The sequence below is a fragment of the Drosophila santomea genome, unplaced genomic scaffold (assembly GCF_016746245.2).
Source record: "Drosophila santomea strain STO CAGO 1482 unplaced genomic scaffold, Prin_Dsan_1.1 Segkk13_quiver_pilon_scaf, whole genome shotgun sequence".
NCBI lineage: Eukaryota > Metazoa > Arthropoda > Insecta > Diptera > Drosophilidae > Drosophila > Drosophila santomea.
Genome location: NW_025318946.1, coordinates 221,659 through 243,734, shown reverse-complemented (window position 1 = coordinate 243,734; position 22,076 = coordinate 221,659). Strand labels below are relative to the sequence as shown.

The following is a 22,076-nucleotide window of genomic DNA, read 5'->3' as shown; positions in this document are numbered from 1 at the left end:
AAAATTAAAACACACTTGCCCGGGTACACTCATAAACTTCTTGAATCCTACCTCTACAATAGAGCCTTCGCAGTAAGATGTAACACAACAATTTCCGACAGCTACACTATCGAAGCTGGGGTCCCACAAGGTAGCGCACTTGGGCCAACTTTATTCGTCCTTTACACAGCAGATATTCCACGAGCGACCGACTAACAACATCCACCTTCGCCGACGACACTGCGATCCTTAGCCGCTCAAGATGCCCAATCCGTGCAACAACCCAACTCGCCAACCACCTCGTGGTAGTCGAGAAGTGGCTATCTGACTGGCGTATTAAATAAACGAACAAAAGTGTAAACACATAACGTTTACCCTCAACAGACAAACTTGCCCTCCGCTCTGTATGAATAGCACGCAGATCCCCAAGCTAATGAAGTAACGTATCTGGGCATCCACCTCGATAGACGTCTAACATGGCGCAGACATATCAAATCCAAGAATCTGCACCTAAAACGGAAAGCCAGCAGCCTCCACTGGATTATAAACTCACGATCGCCCTTGTGTCTGGACTACAAGGTCCTGCTCTACAACTCCACTCTTAAGCCAATCTGGACGTATGGCTCCCAGCTGTGGGGGAACGCGAGCAGAACCAACATAGACATCATACAGCGAGCCCAATCAAAGATCCTGCGAACTATCACTGGGGCACCATGGTATATTCGTAACCAAAACATCCACAGGGACCTCGGCACTCTCGCAGTAAAAGATGAAATAGACAAGCAAAAAGCGTCCTACAATGAAAAACTCTCTGTCCACCCAAATCCTCTAGCAAGGGTCTTGACTCGGGTCTCCAGCCGAACCCGCCTACAACGATCAGACCTTCCAACCTAGCCATAACTTGTCAGGGCCACTGTCTCAGTCTACATGACTCCTAGTTAGGTTATAGTATAAGATTTGATACACTTATTGTTAGTCTCGTAAATGAGAAGATTCGATAAATAAAAGCAAAGCATTTAAAAAAAAAAAAAAAAAAAAATTATTATGTACGCTGATGATGTAAAATTATGTCTCCAGTATAAGGACATTTCTCGCCATTTGGACTTACAATCCGATCTAGATAGCTTTCAAACCTGGTGCCGTGATAACGTATTAAACTTAAATGGCTCTAAGTGTAAAGTTATGACCTTTTGTCGTGCCAACTTAATGCACACGACTTACACTCTAAGTGGGTGCTCTTTGGACAGAATAACACATGTTGATGATCTTGGTGTTCTTCTGGACCCTAAACTTAAATTTTCAGACCATATTTCGTCTATTGTCAATAAGGCCAGAGGTGTGCTTGGTTTTATAAAACGGTGGTCAAAGGAATTTAATGATCCTTACATGACCAAAACCTTATTTATTTCTCTAGTCCGTCCAATCCTCGAGTATGGATCACCTGTTTGGAGTCCACAATATGAAGTCCACATCAGTCCACAATACTCGGACCGAATTGAATCGGTTCCAAAGAACTTACTTTTTGCCTTACGGCGGCTTAATTTGGATGCAAACCTTAGATTACTTCCTTATACAAGTAGACTAATGCTAATTAACTTACCCTCCTTAGCTAACCGTAGAACGATGCTTGGACCAGTCTTCATTTTAACCTTATTCGTGGTGAAGTGGATAGTCCCGACTTGGTTAGTCGGCTAAACTTCACTGTTCCGAGCAGATTTACTAGAAATTACGTACCTCTAATTTTAAATCATTGTAGATCTAATTATGAGTTGCATGATCCCTACAAAGTATTATGTTCTGACTATAATAGATTGTATCCTATTATCTCTAATTCTGACTCTCTGATGTTTTTAAAGCGATCAATACTAACATACTTAACGAATTCTTAGATCTTACTACTATATACATATATTTCCTCGTCCTTTACTGTCTTCTATATCGCGTCTATCTTGCCGCGATTCGAGCCGTACGATACACGGCAGCGCCCCTCGGTCGGTTGGGCGGGAGGTGTGGCCGTGGGACTCGTAAAAAAAAAAAAATAAAAAAAAAAAATAACTCCATCACTATATATATAGCAACACCCAGGATCCAACGTCGAGATCTCATCGCTCTGGATTAAAGTGGGGTAAGTTTGACGAACCCTGTTCCCTAGTTTTCTCTATATCCATATATGTATATACTTGCGTAGTTACTATTTTTGAGTCAAATAAATGATCCGTCTGTAACGAAGACAAAGATCAACGCTGAAGCCAAGTATAAATTGAAACACAAACGATTTCGGTGAGCGTCTTTATTTTAAAACTGTCAGCTTAAGACTGAATGTACAGAGTTTTGATCGGCTCGAAGTGAGTCGCGAGAAACGGAAATGTGTTTTCAGCAGTTTTATTTATTTGTGTTTAAGTGCATGCAAAAAGAATGATGAAGTTATACAACAATCATGCGCTTTACTTTTTTGTGGATTCAAGTTTCGTTACGTTATGTTGTGTATTTATGCACGCGCAAGATTGTATGCGCGTTGTTTTTGTTAGGTTTAAGTTTATGTAAGCGTAATATGAGAAGCATATTATGCTACTTCCCTCCCCTTAAAAGGAAGCTTATGCTTCTATTGGGGTTGACGCATATAATCTTGGTAATGCATATGGGTTTGTATCCTGTGTTTCCATAATTGTTTTGTTGTTTTTAGTTTTAAGTAGATACAAACTATACAAAATGTGAGGCTAATGAGTGATACAATAATAGAGACTGTAATATTATTATTTGATATTAGTTTTACAATGTCCTTATGTTCTATTGTTTTATTTTTATTAGTTCAATGGGTGTGTACAATGGGGTTAGATTTATTTCGGGATTTAGCTGGTTTTCGTTTAATGTTATCTTTCCTATTTTAATTTTACATTGTTTTATTGTTATTATTTTATTGCCGTTAATTGTTACATTTTTATTTATTTCTTGGCAATCTTGTTCTATAATAGTATTCTTTATGTTCCAAGTAAGGATATTGTTTGGTTCAACGTATTTAATTATCTGGTTAACTGTTGTGGGGACAAAATTGCAAATTGGTTTAGTTCTTTTTATAATGTTCTTAATACATTCGTTACTTATTTCTTTACTATTTTGATTATAAATTTTGCCATGTTCTTCGAAATAAGTATCTTTTTCGTTGTGATCGAGTTGGTACCCGTTATTATCTGGGTAAGGTATTATGTTAATTGTGTGGACAGTTTTTTGCTTAATGGGGATATGTGCTATGATAAGTATTTGGTTAGTACTAATCCAGGTTGATGTTTTAATTTGTAAGATGTTACTGTTGTCAACGTTCTCTAGTCTGTCGTAATTGAGTAATTTGGGATTAAATAGTCCTAGTCGTGAAAGTTGCATTCCCATTGTAATGTCTTCTATATACTCGGTAAATTGGATAAGTTCATATAATAACTGTTCTCTGTTACTATGTTCGTCTAAGAATTCTTTTGTTCTTTGTATGTTACTGTTAATGAGTTGAATTATGTCATTTATTTCATGTAGATTTATTGAACTTGTTGCTACTGATTCTAATTGTTTTTCAATCTTTGTTCGGTCATTATTATCTAATGTTCCAAATAAATATTTAAACGCTGATCCTACTATGTTGATTAGTCCTCGTTTCTGTCTATTTGTCTGGTGTAAAGTTATTCCGCTAAGTTCTATTCTCATTTTATTGAACAAAAGGTCAATTTGGGGAATATTAGTGTAGTTAGTTATCTTATTGTTAAAATAGTGGGTTAGGTTATCTATATCGGAAAGGTTTACGCGAAGACAATGATGTTCGTATTCTGAAGGGATTTGAATCGATTTATCGGAAAATAGGAGGTATCCGTGGTTAGTGTCAATGTTGTTGATTTGAAGTTGTTGGGTTTGGCATAATTTGTAGACGTGAGGAGGAGTATTATGATGAACCAGGGGCCTGCAGAATGGGAAGTTCATTAATTTTTTTCTGTTTTTTAAATTGAGTTTTGTAGTAATGTGTCTCTCTATTCCTATTGGTGATTTTATAATGGTCTTCGTCAGTTTGTTCGACGTTTTTTGTTAATTTAAAAGGGTTTTCTAATTTTCCTTTTTGTAATGGTCCCTTTCTGTATCTAGTGTCAACATTGTATTCGGTTCTGTTTTTGTTTATTTCGTTAATTCTAACTTCCTTATCGTGTTGTGTATCTAGAATTGGTTGTCCGGCATAAATGAATATGTGAGCGGGGTTTTGTCCAGTAGTGTCGTGTTTGGTCTTGTGATTGTAGATGTAAAGGATTGTTTCTATTTTACATATTTTTGTCTCGTTGTCGTCAGAATTTTTTATGATGCGAATTTTTTCATTTATAGTCTTGTGTAGCCTCTCTATGTCAGCGACACCTGTTTTCGTAGTGTTAAGTTGTAATTCTACGTCTTCGGTTTCGAGCCAACGTTTAAGGGCTAGGCTGGAGAATGCGCCGTCTCTGTCTGCTTTAGAAGTCTAGGTTTCCCCAACTGATTAAATATACGCATTAAGGCGTTTTTACATTCTATCCAGTCCTTTGTCTTTATCTGTTCGAGAGTGGCGAATTTGGAGTAAACATCGATACAGCTCAAATAGTGATTCCCTTCAGAAGAATAGATATCTACTACAAACTTATCGCGGCAATGTTCGGGTTTAGGGGTAATTTTCATTGGCATTTTTGTATTGCGGTGTTCTGTCTTGGCTAAGTTACAAACTTGACATTCATTGATTATATTTTGAATAAGGAGTTGGCTATTAGGAAAGTAGTAAGTTTCGCTAAAGAGTTTTACAGTTTTTTGAATTCCTGGGTGCAATAACTTTTCGTGTGTGTTTAGGATTAATTCTTTGAATTTTGCATAAGTAGGAATGTTTTTAATAAGACGAGACTTCGGAAAATCTTTGTACACTTTGGATTCATGGTTTCTGTGTACGCGCTTTGAATCACTTCAAAGTCTGCATCGCTTTCGATGTAAAGGGCGCTATTCTTCGAACAAAAGTGGTTGAGTATGTATTGTTTGGCTGTTTCGAAGGTCATTTCTGCATAGGAGATACGTACTATTTGTTTCTTGAAATAGGTTTCATATTCTGTATTATTATTGGGGCCTTTCGAAAAAATGATTTGTCTTTTATGGTAGTTTATTGCTTTTTCAGATAGTCCTATTAGTCCGCTACTATCTTCTTCCGCGCTATGTTGCGTGGATTCTCCGAAAAATGTCTGTTCTATTTTGGTTCTAGACAGTGCGTCCGCGACATGGTTTCTTTCCCTTTGATGTACCTTATGTCGAAGTCGTACTCCGATAGTCTAATCTTCCATCTAGTCAACTTGGAGTTAGGCTCTTTTAGTTTGTGTAGCCAGCACAATGGTTGATGGTCAGAAGCTACTTCGAAGTGTCGCCCTAATAGATAATGTCTGAAAGTTTTGGTTGCCCAAACTATTGCTAATAATTCCTTTTCTATAGCGCTGTAATTGATTTCATGTTCATTTAGTGTTCTGCTGATGTAACTAATAGGGTGTCCGTCTTGTGATAAAACAGCTCCTAAAGCTACATTGCTGGCATCTGTTGTCAATGTAAATTTCCTCTCGAAATTCGGTATTTTTAGGATCGGATCTTCAGAGATTAATAATTTTAACTTTTGGAATGCTTCTAAGTATTCTAAACTGTTTATATCTATTGTTGCTCCTTTCTTTAGGCACTTGGTCAGGGGTTTGGCAATGTCTGAAAAGTTAGGTATAAATTTCCTATAATATCCTGTAAGTCCTAAAAGGCTTTATTTTCTTTAGTTTTCTTGGTAACGGATATTTAACTATAGCTTTGATTTTATCCGGGTTTGGTTTAATCCCGTCTTTAGTAATAACATGTCCTAAGAAAGTTTATCTAGTTGTAATTTTAAGTTTGCCTGTGATAATTTTTCGAAAACAGCTTGTAAGGCTTGAAGATGTTCTTCTAAAGATGTGGAGAAAACTATGATGTCGTCTAGGTATACTAGACAGCATTTATTTAAAAGTGGACGGAGTAAATTGTTCATGCATCTTTGAAATGTAGCGGGGGCATTTTTAAGCCCAAATGGCATTCGTGTGTACTCGTAGTGTCCATATTTTGTAGAGAAGGCAGTTTTGGCTATTGACTCTGAGTCCATTTCTATTTGATGAAAGCCCTTTGCAAGATCTATTGTTGTGAAATAATTTGACTTCCCTAGTTTCCCTAATATTTCATCTATGTTTGGTATGGGGTATCTGTCGTTTATTGTTATTTCGTTCAATTTCCTATAATCTATTACGATACGAAGCTTATGCTGTCCAGAAGCATCTAGTTTTTTAGGTACGACCCAAATGGGGCTACAGTATGGTGAATTACTTTCTCGGATAATGTCCTGTTCTAACATATCCTGGATCTGTTTTTCTACTTCCTTTTCATATGTCTGTTGGAAACTATAAACTTTAGAGTAGACGGGATATTGTGTGTGGTGTTAATAATATGTTTTCTTGGTTTGTGAACGTGAGCTTGTCACCTTCGCGAAATTGGATGTCTTGGTATTTTGTCAGTAGATTGGTTAGTTTCAGTTTTCTTCTACGTTAAGGTGTTCTAATCGGAACAAGTTCTCCTGAAGTGTGGAGGTTTCTAAGTAAGTGGGTCTTGTGGAAATGAAGTGTCCATTTGAAGATGGTTCTGTTCTGTAATGTTGTTACCGTCTTTTATCTTGTATATTTTGTTAAATAGAGTGGCAGTTTTCTTTTATAGTCGATTATTGCTTTGGCTTCGGACAACAATTTGCGTCCAATCAGCATGTCATAATGATCTGAGAACTGGTGGATCAAGAACTCTTGGGCAATAGGGAAGTAGTTGTTAGGTGGTATATTCGTAAGTTCATTAATTATTAACGGGCCATTACTGGTGTGGATTAGGTAATTGGTTTCTTGTGTTGGTGTTTGAAAAATATTTCGCGTGAGCATATTTATCGTAGATCCTGTATCAATTAGACATTTCAATTCGGTATTATTATGTTTGATCGTTATATATTGGCTTGATCCGGGGCTACTAGCCGAAAATTTTCTGCTTGTTCGGGGTCGTCTGGTTCGTTGTCATTTGTTGTCGGTGTCTCCTTTTCTGTTGTTTCTGAATTGTCATAGTTCTGTTCATGGGACATTGAATTAATTCTGGGGTATAGTTCGATTGATAGGGATAAGGCTGAGGTTGAAAATATTCTGGATAGTAGGGATAATAGTAATTATAGTTATAAGGATATTCGGGTTGATTAGACGATACTTCTTGGTATCTTACCTCTTCTGTGCTCATTTTAGACTGTCCGCTGTCTGATGGTCTCTGTCTTTTTATTGGGTTATTAGTCTGTACGTTTCCGGTTTGTGCATATGTTGTAGGCATGTGAGTGTGGCTAGGTCCAAAGCGATTTTGGTCAAAAATATTTTGTCGGTTAAAAGCTGTGTTTGGTCTGGGTGCTTGTGTCAGAGGTATGTTAGGTTGTGGGTAGATAGGTCTATTTTGATATTGAGGTATCGGATTTGTGTTAAACCTGGGTACATGAGAATATGCTTGGTGATAGGGTTGATAGACGTTGTTATAGAATGGTTGGAAGGGTGCAAGGGGTCTGGTTTGATAGCTCATTTGCCTGTTTTGGGGAGTGTTTGTTACTTTGTTTGGAATTGAAGTTGGCTTTATATTATCTTTACTTGAGGTTGGTGCCTCGTAAAGACCTTTTTCTTGTAATATGTTTATTAATGATCTCAGGTTTGGAATATTACAGTTAATTATTCTGAGATAAATGTGGCTTGGAAGTTTTTGAATTAGATTTTCGATGCTGGTTTGTATTAATCTAGTATATAGAGTGGTGTACGGATTATGAGCGGAGTCACCCGGTGCTTCAGCTGTCTTAACAGCGGATTAACATTTTATATATCGATGCTAATTGAACTGAACTGTATTCTTTCTTTCTCTCTTGTAATTTGCGGTCATAGCGATCAGACGTGATTTTTGTATATGAAGAAATAAATGAAGTTAAATAGTGTATATATGATTCTTATTTGCGAACCCCATTACAATGATGTCAAAGCAGTGAGGCATCACAACTATCCATTGGTGGCCCATGAGGGGAACCTTGCTCATAAGAATCATAATTAATAATTGCTAAAAGCTGTTTGGCAATTTTTATCTTCGTGGTCGGCTTCATCCAGATAAATCACCGTGCCTACGTTTTCTATCGCGCTCGCTCTCATCACGACAGAGCAGTATACGCAAACATTCGCGCTCGCTCTCATCACGACAGAGCTAAGTCCCGTTGCCCTTCGATTCCGTTAGATTTGCCGGAATCTCTGCCAACTCAAAAAAAACAAGACGTCAAAGAAGAACACCGATAACATACGAGCATTTGTGCATATTACATACAGTGGAGCAACGTCAGTATAAACAATGTCGAAATTTGATCAACTGGTGCGAGTTCAAACTGACCGCATTGAGTCTTTGAAGCGCTTGTTCAGTAATGTGAAAAAAGACTCGAGTGCGCGGAAAACGGAAATATATTTCGAAAAACGTTTGAATCAAATCGACGAGTTTAACAAAGAATTTCATCAGGCGCATCACACACTTATATGCATGGCAGACTACGAAGAAAGTGTGTATAAGCAACAAAATACAATCAGCCAATTCGAAGACCTGGGCATGGAAGTTTACTGTTTCGTGGCCGAAGAAAAGAAACGAATTTATCCAGGCACAGTGACGCACAACGAATCAGCTAACTCTACAATAACAACACATGTAGAGGAAGTACGGATACCACTGCCAAAATTACCAGTTCCGAAATTCTCTGGCAACTGCGCGGACTGGCCAAGTTTTCATGATGCATTTTTACGCTTAATTCACAATAATGAGCGTCTGGATAAGATTCAAAGGTTCCATTTTTTAAAGGAAGCATTACCAGTAGGCCTGGACAACGACATTCGCCAAATCGCTTTAACTGAAGCAAACTATGAAGTCGCTTGGACCACACTTCTACAACGATATAACAACCCACGAATTGTGTTCGCCAGCCACATGAACATGCTCTACAACTTACCGAATCTTTCGAAAGAAAAATCTGCTGACATACGGTCTATGGTTAGCACAGTCAACGTCTGCATTGCCGCTTGCAATACCGTCAAGGCGCCACTACAGGGAGGAGATTTTTGGTTGACTCATTATCTAACAACCAAACTACCCAAAGACACTCACACAGCTTGGAGCATCATCTGGGCAGCAAGATTGACGTTCCTTCATACAAAGATCTGCAACAGTTCCTCAATGATCGACTTGTTACGTTAGACGCTATTGAAAGCCGTAACGCGTGCAGCGGCATGAAACAGTCAAATGAAACTTCAGACGGTACTAAACGCGTGCGTGTGCACAGCGCCCACACCAGGTCGGGTGCTTCCGCGTCCGCTTGCTATCATTGTGGCAACTTACACATACTTCGAAGATGTCCGCAATTTCTTTCAATGGATTGCTACCAACGGAAGGAAGTGGCCAGCAAGGCAAAATTGTGTCTCAATTGCCTGGGAAAATCGCACACACAAGCAAGCTGCCCCAGCAACAAGAATTGTCTTCATTGTGGTCAACGTCATCACACGATGTTACATTTTCCAGCAACACAGCCAACGCTGATACCCTCCTCGACATCATGCCAAAGTTCAGCAGCCAGTTCAGATGCCCAGCCGACTCTACAGTGCATGTCAACTACAACTTCATCTATGACTCATCGAAAGGTACTACTAGCAACAGCTCGGGTTGTACTCAGTAACACACAGACAGGATGCCAGGCCACGGTAAACGCGCTTCTTGACCAAGGATCGGAAGCAACTATCATTTCGGAGCATGCTGTACAGTCTCTCCAGCTCTCCCGAAGCACAACTCGCACTTCAATCACCGGAGTCGGTCAAGATTCAGGACGACGCTGCAAATTCATCGTAAGTTGTTCGGTGCAAACAGCAACTAACCCAAATTTCTCGTTAAAGGTCGACGATGCTTATGTTTGAACACGTTGACATCACACATGCCAAGTCAAAGTTTTCCAGCAGGAAACTGGAGTCATATCCATGGTCTCATGCTCGCAGACCCCTATTATTATAGATCCAAGCGAATCGATATCATTTTGGAGCCGACCTTATGGCACAACTCTTGTTACCTGGAACTAAGATTGGCTTGCCAAACGAACCCATAGCGCAGAATACTCAACTCGGATGGGTTCTGTTAGGCAATGTTGGCAACACGCATATTACACGCCACATTCGATGTAATCATGCCATAATAAACTCCGAAGAGCTGCTTAAGGTATTTTGCGAGGTAGAATCAGTTCCAGAACGCCCAAAGCTCTCCAAAGAAGATCAATGGTGCGAGTCTTTCTTTAAGCAGACCCATCAACGTCAACCAGACGGCAGTTATCAAGTCCGTTTGCCATTCAAGAGGAACTTTGACCCCAGTATGACGCTCGGAAAATCTCATCAGATCGCCCTGAACAGATATCTTCAACTCGAAAGGCGCCTTCAAAGGGACCCAGACAAATGGATCAGATACTGCAAAGGAATTGAAGAATATTTTCAACTAGGTCAAATCACGTTGGCAGAGACGAGCGAAAACTCAACCATAACCACGGATTCCTACGGTCGGCATGTTGCATCATGCGTGCTACCACATCATGCAGTTTTCAAGAAGAAAGCCTCACCACAAAACAACGTATCGTTTTGACGCATCGGCCCGGACCTCAAATGGCAGATCGTTAAACGATGTACTATGTGTAGGTCCCACGCTGCAAAATGATCTGCCAGCCGTTCTCTTGAATTGGAGACAATATCAGTTGTTTTCACTGCCGATATACAACGAATGTATCGCTGTATCAATGTCCACCCTGATGACACGCAGTACCAGAGGATTTATGGCGGGCGGCGGATGGAGTCATCAAACAGCATTGCTTAACTACCGTCACGTTTGGAACAGCGTCTGCACCTTATACAGCTATAAGAGTCATCCATCAAATAGCTGAAGACACACAGACAAAATATCCTATGGCATCCAACGTTCTCAAAAATGAGATATATGTCGACGACATTCTCTCAGGCGATCATTCACAAGAGGCAGCAATACGGAAAAGTTTGCAAACTATGCTAGCTTTAAAATCCTCTGGCATGGAGCTACGAAAATGGGCTAGTAATGACCAGGATCTGATGGCAACGATACCTCTCGAGCATCGATGCAAGCAGACATCCCTCAGTTGGGACAATGCGGACACCATCAAAACACTGGGTATGTACTGGTTGCCCAAGCAAGATTGCTTCACTTATAAATTACTAGCAAATACTCCAGCCGGTATAACAAAACGAGAAATCCTATCGACCATAGCACGTTATTTGATCCTCTTGGATAATCGCTCCAGTTGTAATTTCAGCAAAGATTATATTGAAAGAAATCACACTAGCGAAGCAATATCGCGAGGACGGATCGAGTACATCACTGGATTGGGATGAGCCAGTTCCCAACACCATTGCCGTCAAATGGCAACAATTTCGACAGCAACTAATGAAGGTTAAGACGATCAAAATACCACGCAGCGTCAAATTTACGCCACTATTTAGTAGTGAGATACAACTGCACACCTTTTGCGATGGATCCTCCAGTGCTTACGCAGCAGCAGTGTATGCACGCACCCAACAGTCTGATGGACTTTCTATACAACGCTCATCGTCGCAAAATCAAAAATTTCGCCAACCAAGCCGTTAACAATACCGCGCACTGAGCTATGCGGTGCAGTATTAGCTACCAAACTCACCAAATGGGTGCTGGAGAATAACCGATGGACCAATGCACATATATCTACCTTTACTGGACCGATGCTACCATTGTTCTGCACTGGATTAAAGGAGACATTACTAGGTGGAAAACGTTTGTAGCCAACCGAGTGTCTTACATTCTCGACCACACCTCAGCGGCTCAGTGGCACCACATAGACACATCGGAAAACCCAGCAGATTGCGCAACCAGAGGCTTACCACCGAGCCAAATACCTGATATTTGGTGGCATGGCCCATCCTGGCTATGCAAACCACACAATATTTGGCCAAACACGCAATCACAATTGCTCAATCCAGAAGAACGGGATCTGGAGGCCAAATCCATAAAAATTAGAGCCTTCACTACCTTGTCAGACACAAAGGATTCTATTATTGACCGATTCTCGTCGTATACAAAACTGCTACGTGTCACGGCATACATGTTACGATTCTGCCACAATGCTCATGCTCGAGCACAACGAAGTCACGGATCACTCTCTCCTGACGAGCTGGATGAGGCCCTGTGCTGCATAGCTCGCCTTGCACAATCCGATACATTTCACGCCGACATCCAAGCGCTTAAAAGGAACAAGCCGTTACCACCCCGTAGCACACTTTCAAATCTTACACCGTTTCTTGACAACAATATCTTGAGGATTCGTGGCCGTCTCAAGCATTCAAATCTCTCTTTTTCTCGAAAACATCCAATTATATTACCTCATTGTCACCTATTTACAGATTTGGTAATTCAACACTCTCATCAGCTCACTCTACATGGCGGCGCTCAATTAACACTGGCTCACATACGCTACAAATTCTGGATTCCCAGAGGCAGACAAGCAGTCAGGCGAATCATCCGGAAATGCGTCACATGTTTTAAGGTAGCTCCAGTCGTAGCGAAGCAATTGATGGGTGACTTGCCATTACATCGAGTCAACCCCCCAACTCGTCCGTTCATTACAACAGGAGTTGACTACACTGGTGCGATTGAACTTCAAGCCGCGCGTGTACGAGGATCAACCACCTACAAAGGCTATGTAGCCATTTTTATATGCTTAGCAACCAAGGCGGTCCACTTGGAAGCCGTCACTGGACTTTCAACAGAGCACTTCCTGCAAGCATTTACGCGATTCACCGGACGTCGAGGACAAGTTCAACATATGTATAGTGATAACGGCACAAATTTGTTGGCGCGAGTACATCGCTTAACCAGCCCATCACTTGCAAGGCAGCCCTAAACGAATCGACATGTCAACATGGGACAAGGTGGCATTTCACACCTCCATATTCTCCCAATTTTGGTGGCATCTGGGAGGCAAACGTGAAAGCAATGAAGCATCATCTTAAACGGATCGTCGGCAGCCACAAGCAGACGTATGAGGAGCTTACTACAGTTTTGATCAGGATTGAAGCATGTTTGAACTCACGTCCACTTTGCCCGCTAACCGCCGACCCTGACGATTTAGAAGTACTAACTCCAGCACATTTCTTAATTGGTGACGCACTACTGGCACCGCCACAAGGTCGGCCGAATAATAAGCCTTTGCGTGAACTATTTCTCGCACAACAACACATGACGCGACAATTCTGGTCTCAATGGTCTCGTGATTGGTTATCACACTTGCAAACTCGGCCAAAGTGGTGCCAAATCAAAGATAATCTTAGCATCAACGACTTAGTCATTATAAAGGATGATAATCTACCACCAGCTAAATGGACTATAGCCGAGTCGTCGAACTGCACCCTGGATCGGACTCGCTAGTCAGAGTGGTTACATTAAAGACGAAATCTGGCATTCAAAAGAGGTCAATCACAAAGCTTTGTCCACTTCCGATTTCAACATAATTATGATCAACACACGGATCAAGAATCACAAGGAGCCTTCATGCTGGACGACGCATTGGCGGGCGGCATGTACGGATTATGAGCGGAGTCACCCGGTGCTTCAGCTGTCTTAACAGCGGATTAACATTTTATATATCGATGCTAATTGAACTGAACTGTATTCTTTCTTTCTCTCTTGTAATTTGCGGTCATAGCGATCAGACGTGATTTTTGTATATGAAGAAATAAATGAAGTTAAATAGTGTATATATGATTCTTATTTGCGAACCCCATTACAATGATGTCAAAGCAGTGAGGCATCACAACTATCCAAGTGGTTTCAGTAATATTGTTTTCTAGTTCTAATTTACTTATAAGTATCTGCCGTTTTCTTTCGGCTTCTTCAAGGAAATGACGAATGTTACCTCGATATTGTGTGTTCCTGAATTCCTCTAGAAGTTGGTGGTTCGGTGCTTGGGGCTTGTAGTTAAGTATAAGTTGAGTCCTGAGTTCACTCCAGTTGCTGAGGTTGGTCACTCCGAGGGCGCGGATAACATCGCCACTGATGTTCCGTTCGATGTGTCCAAAGATTATTAACTTCTGCCTTTCATCTGTAGTCTGATAAAGAGCCAAGATGAAGTCGATGCGACTGATGAAAGTGTACAAGGTATTAGGATCTCCGTTGAAAACCTCGATTGCGTGTATTTGTCTTTCGACTTGAATCATATTCGAGTCAGACAGTTCTATTTGTGTTGGCGCTGCTACTGCCATTGTGGTTTGTTGGCTTTGAATTTTGATTAATGTTTGTGTATTTGCTGTTGGTTTATTTGTCGGTTCGTAACTTGGGTAGGGTTTCTTGTAGTTCGCTCACTTATTATTATAATATTTCACTTAGTTGCACTGTTATCGTTATAATTCTTTTTAGTTGTAATTGAGTTTATTTAGTCTTCATTTAATTTAGCTGTTATGATTATGGTTCACTTAGTTGTAATTAAGTTTATTTAGTTTTCACTAAGTTACACTGTTATTATTATTTTTCGTTTATTTCTGGTTAAGTTTATTTTTCGCTTAGGTTAACTGTTGTTATTGTAGTTCACTTAGTTGTATTTACGTTTATTTGGTTTTCACTTAGTTTAGCTGTTATTATTTGTTGCACACTTTGCTATTTCGCTTTGTTTTGAGTAACCTTTTGTGGATTTACTACTCAGCGAATTCAAAGGCGTCTTCTTAAAATTTTTATAATTTTAAGTTGTTTCACGTTCACAATCACTTTGTGGGATTAGGTACACCGTTGGTTGGCACTTTTTGTTGTGAACCGATTGTACCGATATTACCGACGCGATTTGCGAAAGTTCTTTAGCGGATGATGATTGAAGAATTGAATAGGGTTTCTATCGCATCAACAATGTTTCATCCTACCGACTGCGCCACTTGCGTAGTTACTATTTTTGAGTCAAATAAATGATCCGTCTGTAACGAAGACAAAGATAAACGCTGAAGCCAAGTATAAATTGAAACACGAACGATTTCGGTGAGCGTCTTTATTTTAAAACTGTCAGCTTAAGACTGAATGTACAGAGTTTTGATCGGCTCGAAGTGAGTCGCGAGAAACGGAAATGTGTTTGTCAGCAGTTTTATTTATTTGTGTTTAAGTGCATGCAAAAAGAATGATGAAGTTATACAACAATCATGCGCTTTACTTTTTTGTGGATTCAAGTTTCGTTACGTTATGTTGTGTATTTATGCACGCGAAAGATTGTATGCGCGTTGTTTTTGTTAGGTTTAAGTTTATGTAAGCGTAATATGAGAAGCATATTATGCTACTATATATATGTACATATATTCTCGTGCTTATTTTATTTCTACACCATTAGTAAATATAAGTCTATTTGTGTCAGGTGTAAAGAAAAATATCTTATTGTTAGCCTCTTCCAGGCAGTTTATTTTATTAATAGGAGTTAAATATTTTGTGTTGATTATTGTTTTAAATAAATAAAAATTACTTTTCAGCGACGAGTATCCGCCTTGTTTTTGTTATGCAAAAACAAGAGCCCTCAGAGCGACGTTTGTTGTCGCTCTTTTGCTTGATGATGAATTCGATAGTCCTAACTAAAAACAGTTATAGCCAACTTATCATAACTTTTTTATGTTAGCTTTTTAATTCTTTTTTTGCATTACATGGCACTAGCCAACAATCTATTACCCAATAAAATTATGCTATTATTGTAACTACAACAAAATGAGTAGGTAAACATTTCCAGAAGGGGTGCTGACGCGAGAAGTGAAGTAGGTCAAAAACGATGACAACATTTGACGGACAACCTTGACAAAAGGGGATCGTATTGCGCGGTATAAAACGGTTTGGACGAAAAACGCTTTAATTTGGATGGAACAGATGGTTTCAACTATTACTTACATGACATAAGAAAGGAAGAGCGCCATTTGACCAGTCAGCCTTGAGGGTGGCATAATGGTGTGGGGTGCCATCTCTTACTACCTTTGATATCGAGTTTGTTTCTTCCAAAATGAATGGCATTCGCTACAAGGAACTTTTCCAAAAGGCTTTTCCACAGTTTATTAACATTTTTGGATCATTATCATGGACGTTGCAACAAGATAATGCCCCAATAAACAACGCTCGAGTGGTAAAGAAGTGGATTGCCGATCAAAATGTACCTTTAATGGAGTGGCGGCCATACTCTCCTGATTTGAACATTATTGAGAATGGATGAGGATGGGTTTAAGAAAGGTTTATAAAGAAGAACGTTAAAAAATGCTATCAAACACGGATGGACCGAAATATCATTAAACTATATGAAGTCACTACGGTTGATTCATTGCCCAGCTGAATTTAACATGCAGCTCTAGACGGCTATATATTTGTTTTTCGTTTAAGATTTAAGTCCTGAATAATAAAAAAATATTGTTTCCTAACTCTAACACAATTTAAAAACAAGAGAGAACACTATAGTCGAGTTCCCCGACTATCTGATACCCGTTACTCAGCTGGTGGAAGTGCAAAGGAGAAATTTCCATACTAACAGTTTTTTGCGGTTTGTGGGCGTTAGAGTGGGCGTGGAAAATTTTTTTTTGGCAAATCGATAAAAATCATCAAGTCTAATACAAAAATGAAAAAATATCAAAACAATTTTCAAAAGTGTGGGCGTGGCAGCTTTGCGCGGTTTGTGGGCGTTAGAGTGGGCGTGGAAAAAAGTTTTTTGGCAAATCGATAGAAATTTACAAGACCAATACAAAAATGAAAAAATATTAAATTATTTTTCAAAAGTGAAGGCGTGGCAGTTTTGAACGGTTTGTGGGCGTTAGAGTAGGCGTGGCAACATGAATCGATAAACATGCCCTGCGTCTATGTCTCTGGAGTCTGTATGCCTAATCTCTACTTTCTAGCTTTTATAGTTCCTAAGATCTCGACGTTCATACGGACAGACAGACGGACTGGCCAGATCGACTCAGCTATTGATCCTGATCAAGAATATATATACTTTATATGGTCGGAAACGCTTCCTTCTGCCTGTTACATACTTTTCAACGAATCTAGTATACCCTTTTACTCTACGAGTAACGGGTATAAAAAACAAGAGAGAACGGTATAGTCGAGTTCCCCGACTATCTGATACCCGTTACTCAGCTAGTCGAAGTGCAAAGGAGAGTCTTCAATACCGACAGTGGGCGTGCCAAAAGTTTTTTGGCAAATCGATAGAAATTTATAAGACTAATACAAAAATGAAAAAATATCAAAACATTCAAATTTTCGAACTTCAAAACGTTGGCTTTATTGAACTTTATTTAAAAAAAACACTATCATTTTTTTTTTTAAAGCGATTTGTTTAAAATTTTTCTATTCCGATTTTTACTCGAATTCCGACGGGTATTTTGTCCATCCAGATCCGGGTTATTTGGTGTGTATTTTTCTCTTGCTTGCCTTCTTCCTTTCATAACTGAGTATGCCCATAGAGGCAGACAAAAAAAGGCATCTGCGCCAGGAAAAGAAACCAAACAAATTCCACACTCTCCGCTACCCGCTAGCGCTACGCGAGTGCTCAAGTCCGCTAGTCCAAAAGGGAGAGCCGCGATTTCCACTCAGAAAGGAAAGAACCTTCCATCGAGCAGTTCGAAGACAACTCCAGGAATTGTCATTTCCCGACCATTGACGAAAGCGAGTCTTTACTAGCGAAAAACCCCGAATATCTCTCTGCAGTTGGCATTGAATTTCTAAGGCTCCTTTGAAGCCAAGATCAACAACTCTGATCCATCTTCCCCGTCCCTACATACGTTGCAAGTCCGTCTGCAACAAGTGCGACCCTTATGGGATAAAGTGGAAAGAGAGTACAAAACATTCTCGGACCCTATAGCCCTAGAAGGATCCCTTGACAAATTTCCTCTTCTCCAGGCCAAATATGACTACTGCTGCTCAGTATACGAGTCATGCGAATCACAAATTGGCTAAACTATTGGCAGAGCCTTAGATCGCGCAAGCAACCTCCCAGCCGCTTAATTCGACCGGTAGCCACTTGCCTCCTTGCGATACGGAAGTTTTCGATGGCGATACGGCAGTTTATATTCACAACCACAGACTGACACCGTTCGAGAAGCTGTTTTATCTCTTCACAAATTGAGTTCGATATCCTAAGAACATGGTAATGCTCTAAAGGAGCTGCAGTTCTCGATTCAGAGGTGGTAAAACTCTCCTACATCCACTGACAACTGGGATTGTCCGTTCGTTTTCCTACTCAGGTGCGATTCAGGTGCATCAAATAAGCTCGACACGCCTCCTAGAATGTTCTGGGAGGTGGAGGATCTTCCAGTCAAGATGGTAAATTCCTATTGCAAATGGAACTTCTTCCAACGATGCACGAAGGAAGACATCGAGTATTCCGGAATCAAATTAGGATATTGGAGGTCCATAGCGTTAGCTCAGTTTCTTAGAAACGAGAGTCGTTTAAAATAATTCGCCCCAGCATCTGGATCTGGGTTATATGAAAGAATTTCCGTCGACTTATAATTCTTTGACTAATTATCCGAAATCACCACTACAAAGCTTCGCGTCGGCATTAAAACCAGCCAAAATTATATTCTTTATGCTGGTCCAGTCCTACAATCCCATCTAACGATTCAGATCCTGAAGTGGCGGTATTTTCAATACGTCTTCAAGCGGCCATTAAAAAAATGTGTCAGATCAATGGTCAATACAAAGCATACCCGTTTTCAAAGAATTCTGTTTCAAACCACAAGGGCGTACTAAAAGACGTGCCGGCCGAGCAACTCCATCATAGCGAGTTCCTCGACATCGATGCCGAAAGCACGACCAAGACGAGCTCCCTCCTGAAATAGCTTTGGAATCCTCCTATACAAAGCGCGAACTTCTGTCCCAAGTGGCTAGGTTCTTCGATCCTGTGGGTCGTTCCGTTCATCATCCGTTCCAAAATGTTCATGCGGGGGATTTGTTTGCAGGACTTAGGCTGGGACGATAAGCTTCCCACCAAATGAGTCAGAGGTGGCAGTAGATGATTTTCTCACCAGATTACTCTTCACGGCGGTAGTCAATTGATCGCACACCTGATCCGATCGCAGTACTGGATTCCTAAAATCAAGATTCTGGTGAAGGCTGTGGTTAATCCCTGTAAGATTTGCACGATTTACAAGTAGAGATTTCAAACACAGCTGATGGGCGATTTTTCGACAGATAGAGGGTTCTTCTCGAGGGCTCACATCTACACAGTCATTGACTATAACGGCCCTTTCGAAAATTTAAATTACACGGGGACACCATGTCTTATAACGAAGATATATATTTGTGTGTTTTTCCACGAATGCGATCCATTTGGAACCCACCTGCGATCTTGCAACCGAATAATTCCTAGCGTCCATCTCGGTCTCACTATACAGAACTCCGAAAAAACAATAGGAGTATTTACTCGCCACTTTCACGGTTGTGAGGAGTTAAAACTCCGCACAAATGCGGTCTAAGATTGCATGATGTGGGTCTGCCGTTGCCAGTTACGCAGCAAGTAACGGCAGTGCGAAACCGAGGAGAAAGAGAGTTTGGAGAAACTGAACTGGTAGAAAGAGAGTTTAGAGACTCTGAACCAGAGATCTGCATTAGTCCACCGCAACTACAAGTACACCGCATACACACACATTATTAGTAGAGTCGCGTCACAAAGAACCGCATTAAAACAAAATGCGATGCTTTTTTACTCGTTTCTTTTGTGCAGTCCTTCTATGCGGTGCCAAATACGAGTAGATACCTACTGACTGGTTGACTTCTTATTCGTGGAAGAAGCGACCGCATGTACGATTGTGTGTGCAAAAACAACACGAACATTTTTGGAGCCATGTAATTTCACAATGAATAATATTTTGAGTTCATTATTTTTGTTGGTGTTTAAATTGAATAAGAAAACATAAACACAGATTACATTTAAATAACGAAAGGTTTTTAAATATTCATGGATTAGGTAATTAAAATAAAACAGTTTAAGGAACTTCATGTCGTCTTATATTTAACTTACATTTTAGTTTAACAATATTTATACTTATACATATTTATACATATCTATGTTTATACAAGGAATGCAAAAAAATGAGGTTGTTTAGTGCAACGACATTTCCTGCAAGGGAAAATGCGCGCTCTGCTGCTGCACTACTTGCAGGTATGGAAAGCATCTGCAGCGCGAACTTAGAAGTTTGGCATAAAAGGTCTCATTTGTTTTTCAACCATTTGACAACTTCGAAGTCTTCGCTAATGAAGACTTTTTCATTGCAGTATTTTTCAATTTCATCATAAGCGGTAAGGCTGAGCAAGTTTGAAGAGGAATTTTTCAGCATATCGGAAAAAAGAATTTATTTTTAAGTATAGGAGAATCTGTATCGGAATTTTTTGATGAGTATATTTCCGGGCTATGTGGACTTGGAGCTATAGGGCTGTCGCTAGTTGTAGGCGTTTGTTGTGAAAAGCAGCTAAAATTTAGTTCTTCCATTTTGGTTAAAATAAAATTCTTAATTTCATATTTATAGCAGGTGGATACAATAAAAAGGCAACAAGTTTTTTTCCAATATTTCACTAACATAATGAGTAATTTTTTCTTTTAAGATTGAAATTGGACCAGTTTCTAAAATATTTCCTTCGCATAATTTTTTAACTTTGAAAATTGATGGAATAACAAAGCAAATTGATGCTGAACTGCAAGTTTGCATTTCTTTGAATATAATTTCAAAATTTTTACAGAGCTCAACTATCACATTTAACGTAGTTATGTTTATTTGCTGCAGTCTATGGTTTTCATTGCTTTCCGTTAATATATTATTAATTTCGGGCCAATTATCAAAAATAGATTTGCACATAGTATAATTCGAGTTCCACCGCGTTTGGCAAGGATTTTTTAATGATATTACTTGCTTGTGTTGCAAATTTGCTTTTTTAAAGAACTTGAAAACTTTTTTGCAACCAAGTAAAACGTCAGCCAGTTCAACTGTTTCTTCAAAGGATTTATCTAGCACATTAGCAAATAAATGGCTGCTGCAATTGAGGCGCGTGTTAGATTCTAATGATTTAATTATATTAGTTCCCCTGTCTGTTACAAATTTAATGTTTTCCATTTCTTTTATGTCGAACTCGTTCAGAAGGGACTTTAACTTCTCGCGTACATTTGCTGCAGTTGATCTTTGGAAATTTAAATTTGAAGTTTGATTGCCAACACATTTTAGGATTTTTCGACATGAGCGGCAGTAAACCAAGTCGTTTATAGTTGATCCATCATCCTTAATAATCCCGCTTAAAACATTCCAGACGAAACTCTTTCCCTTGCGCTTGGGCTCCAAGGAGTAAAAGCCACTTGCAATTTGCTCGGCGATAAATGCGTGGTCCGACATTCTGCTACCAATGCACCGGGCTTAAAAGTAGGCGTCGACGTGCCAGGGTAAGAAGAATAACGGTACAAGCTGGACTTTGGACCGGGAGGCAAGAGGGATAAACCGTTAAAGGAGGCCTATATAAGCAGGCCGAACGCTGGAATTTGGACAGTCACGTCCGCACAGCGACACGGTCCGCACAGCGACACGGTCCGCACAAGCACGGGATCGCACAGCGAGCACACAAATAAAATCAGTTCGTTACATCTGGCGCCCAAAACATGATTATCCCGGTAGTACACAAAACAAAAAAAACCATGCAGTATGGATAGAAGTTGGATCTACCGTCTCAAAAAGGAGGATTTCGCATTTGTCGCAAAGAGCTTGCGCATATCACTGTCCGGAAGAACAGAGGACATGCGAAAAGCCCTGGCGAAGTACTACGCAGAGACGGAAAACGACCCAATGCTCACAGCAATCTGGACAGAATTGGAGGCAGCATATCCAGACAGACCAGGTCCAAGCGTAAAGCTTATGAACCCCGATGGTGAAGACCTCATAGAAAGTCTGAGCATGGAGGAGATGCAGTAG

At 40.0% G+C, this 22,076-nt stretch overlaps 1 protein-coding gene across 1 annotated transcript; it reads left to right on the top strand.

Annotated features, from left to right (window-relative positions):
- Window positions 1–11,682: 11,682 nt before the first annotated feature.
- On the top strand, window positions 11,683–12,972 carry LOC120457529. The gene is made up of 2 exons (XM_039645075.1): window positions 11,683–12,316; window positions 12,465–12,972. The coding sequence occupies exons 1-2, from the start codon at window positions 11,816–11,818 to the stop codon at window positions 12,537–12,539; spliced, it is 576 nt and encodes a 191-aa protein (XP_039501009.1). The 5' UTR covers window positions 11,683–11,815; the 3' UTR covers window positions 12,540–12,972.
- Window positions 12,973–22,076: the final 9,104 nt, after the last annotated feature.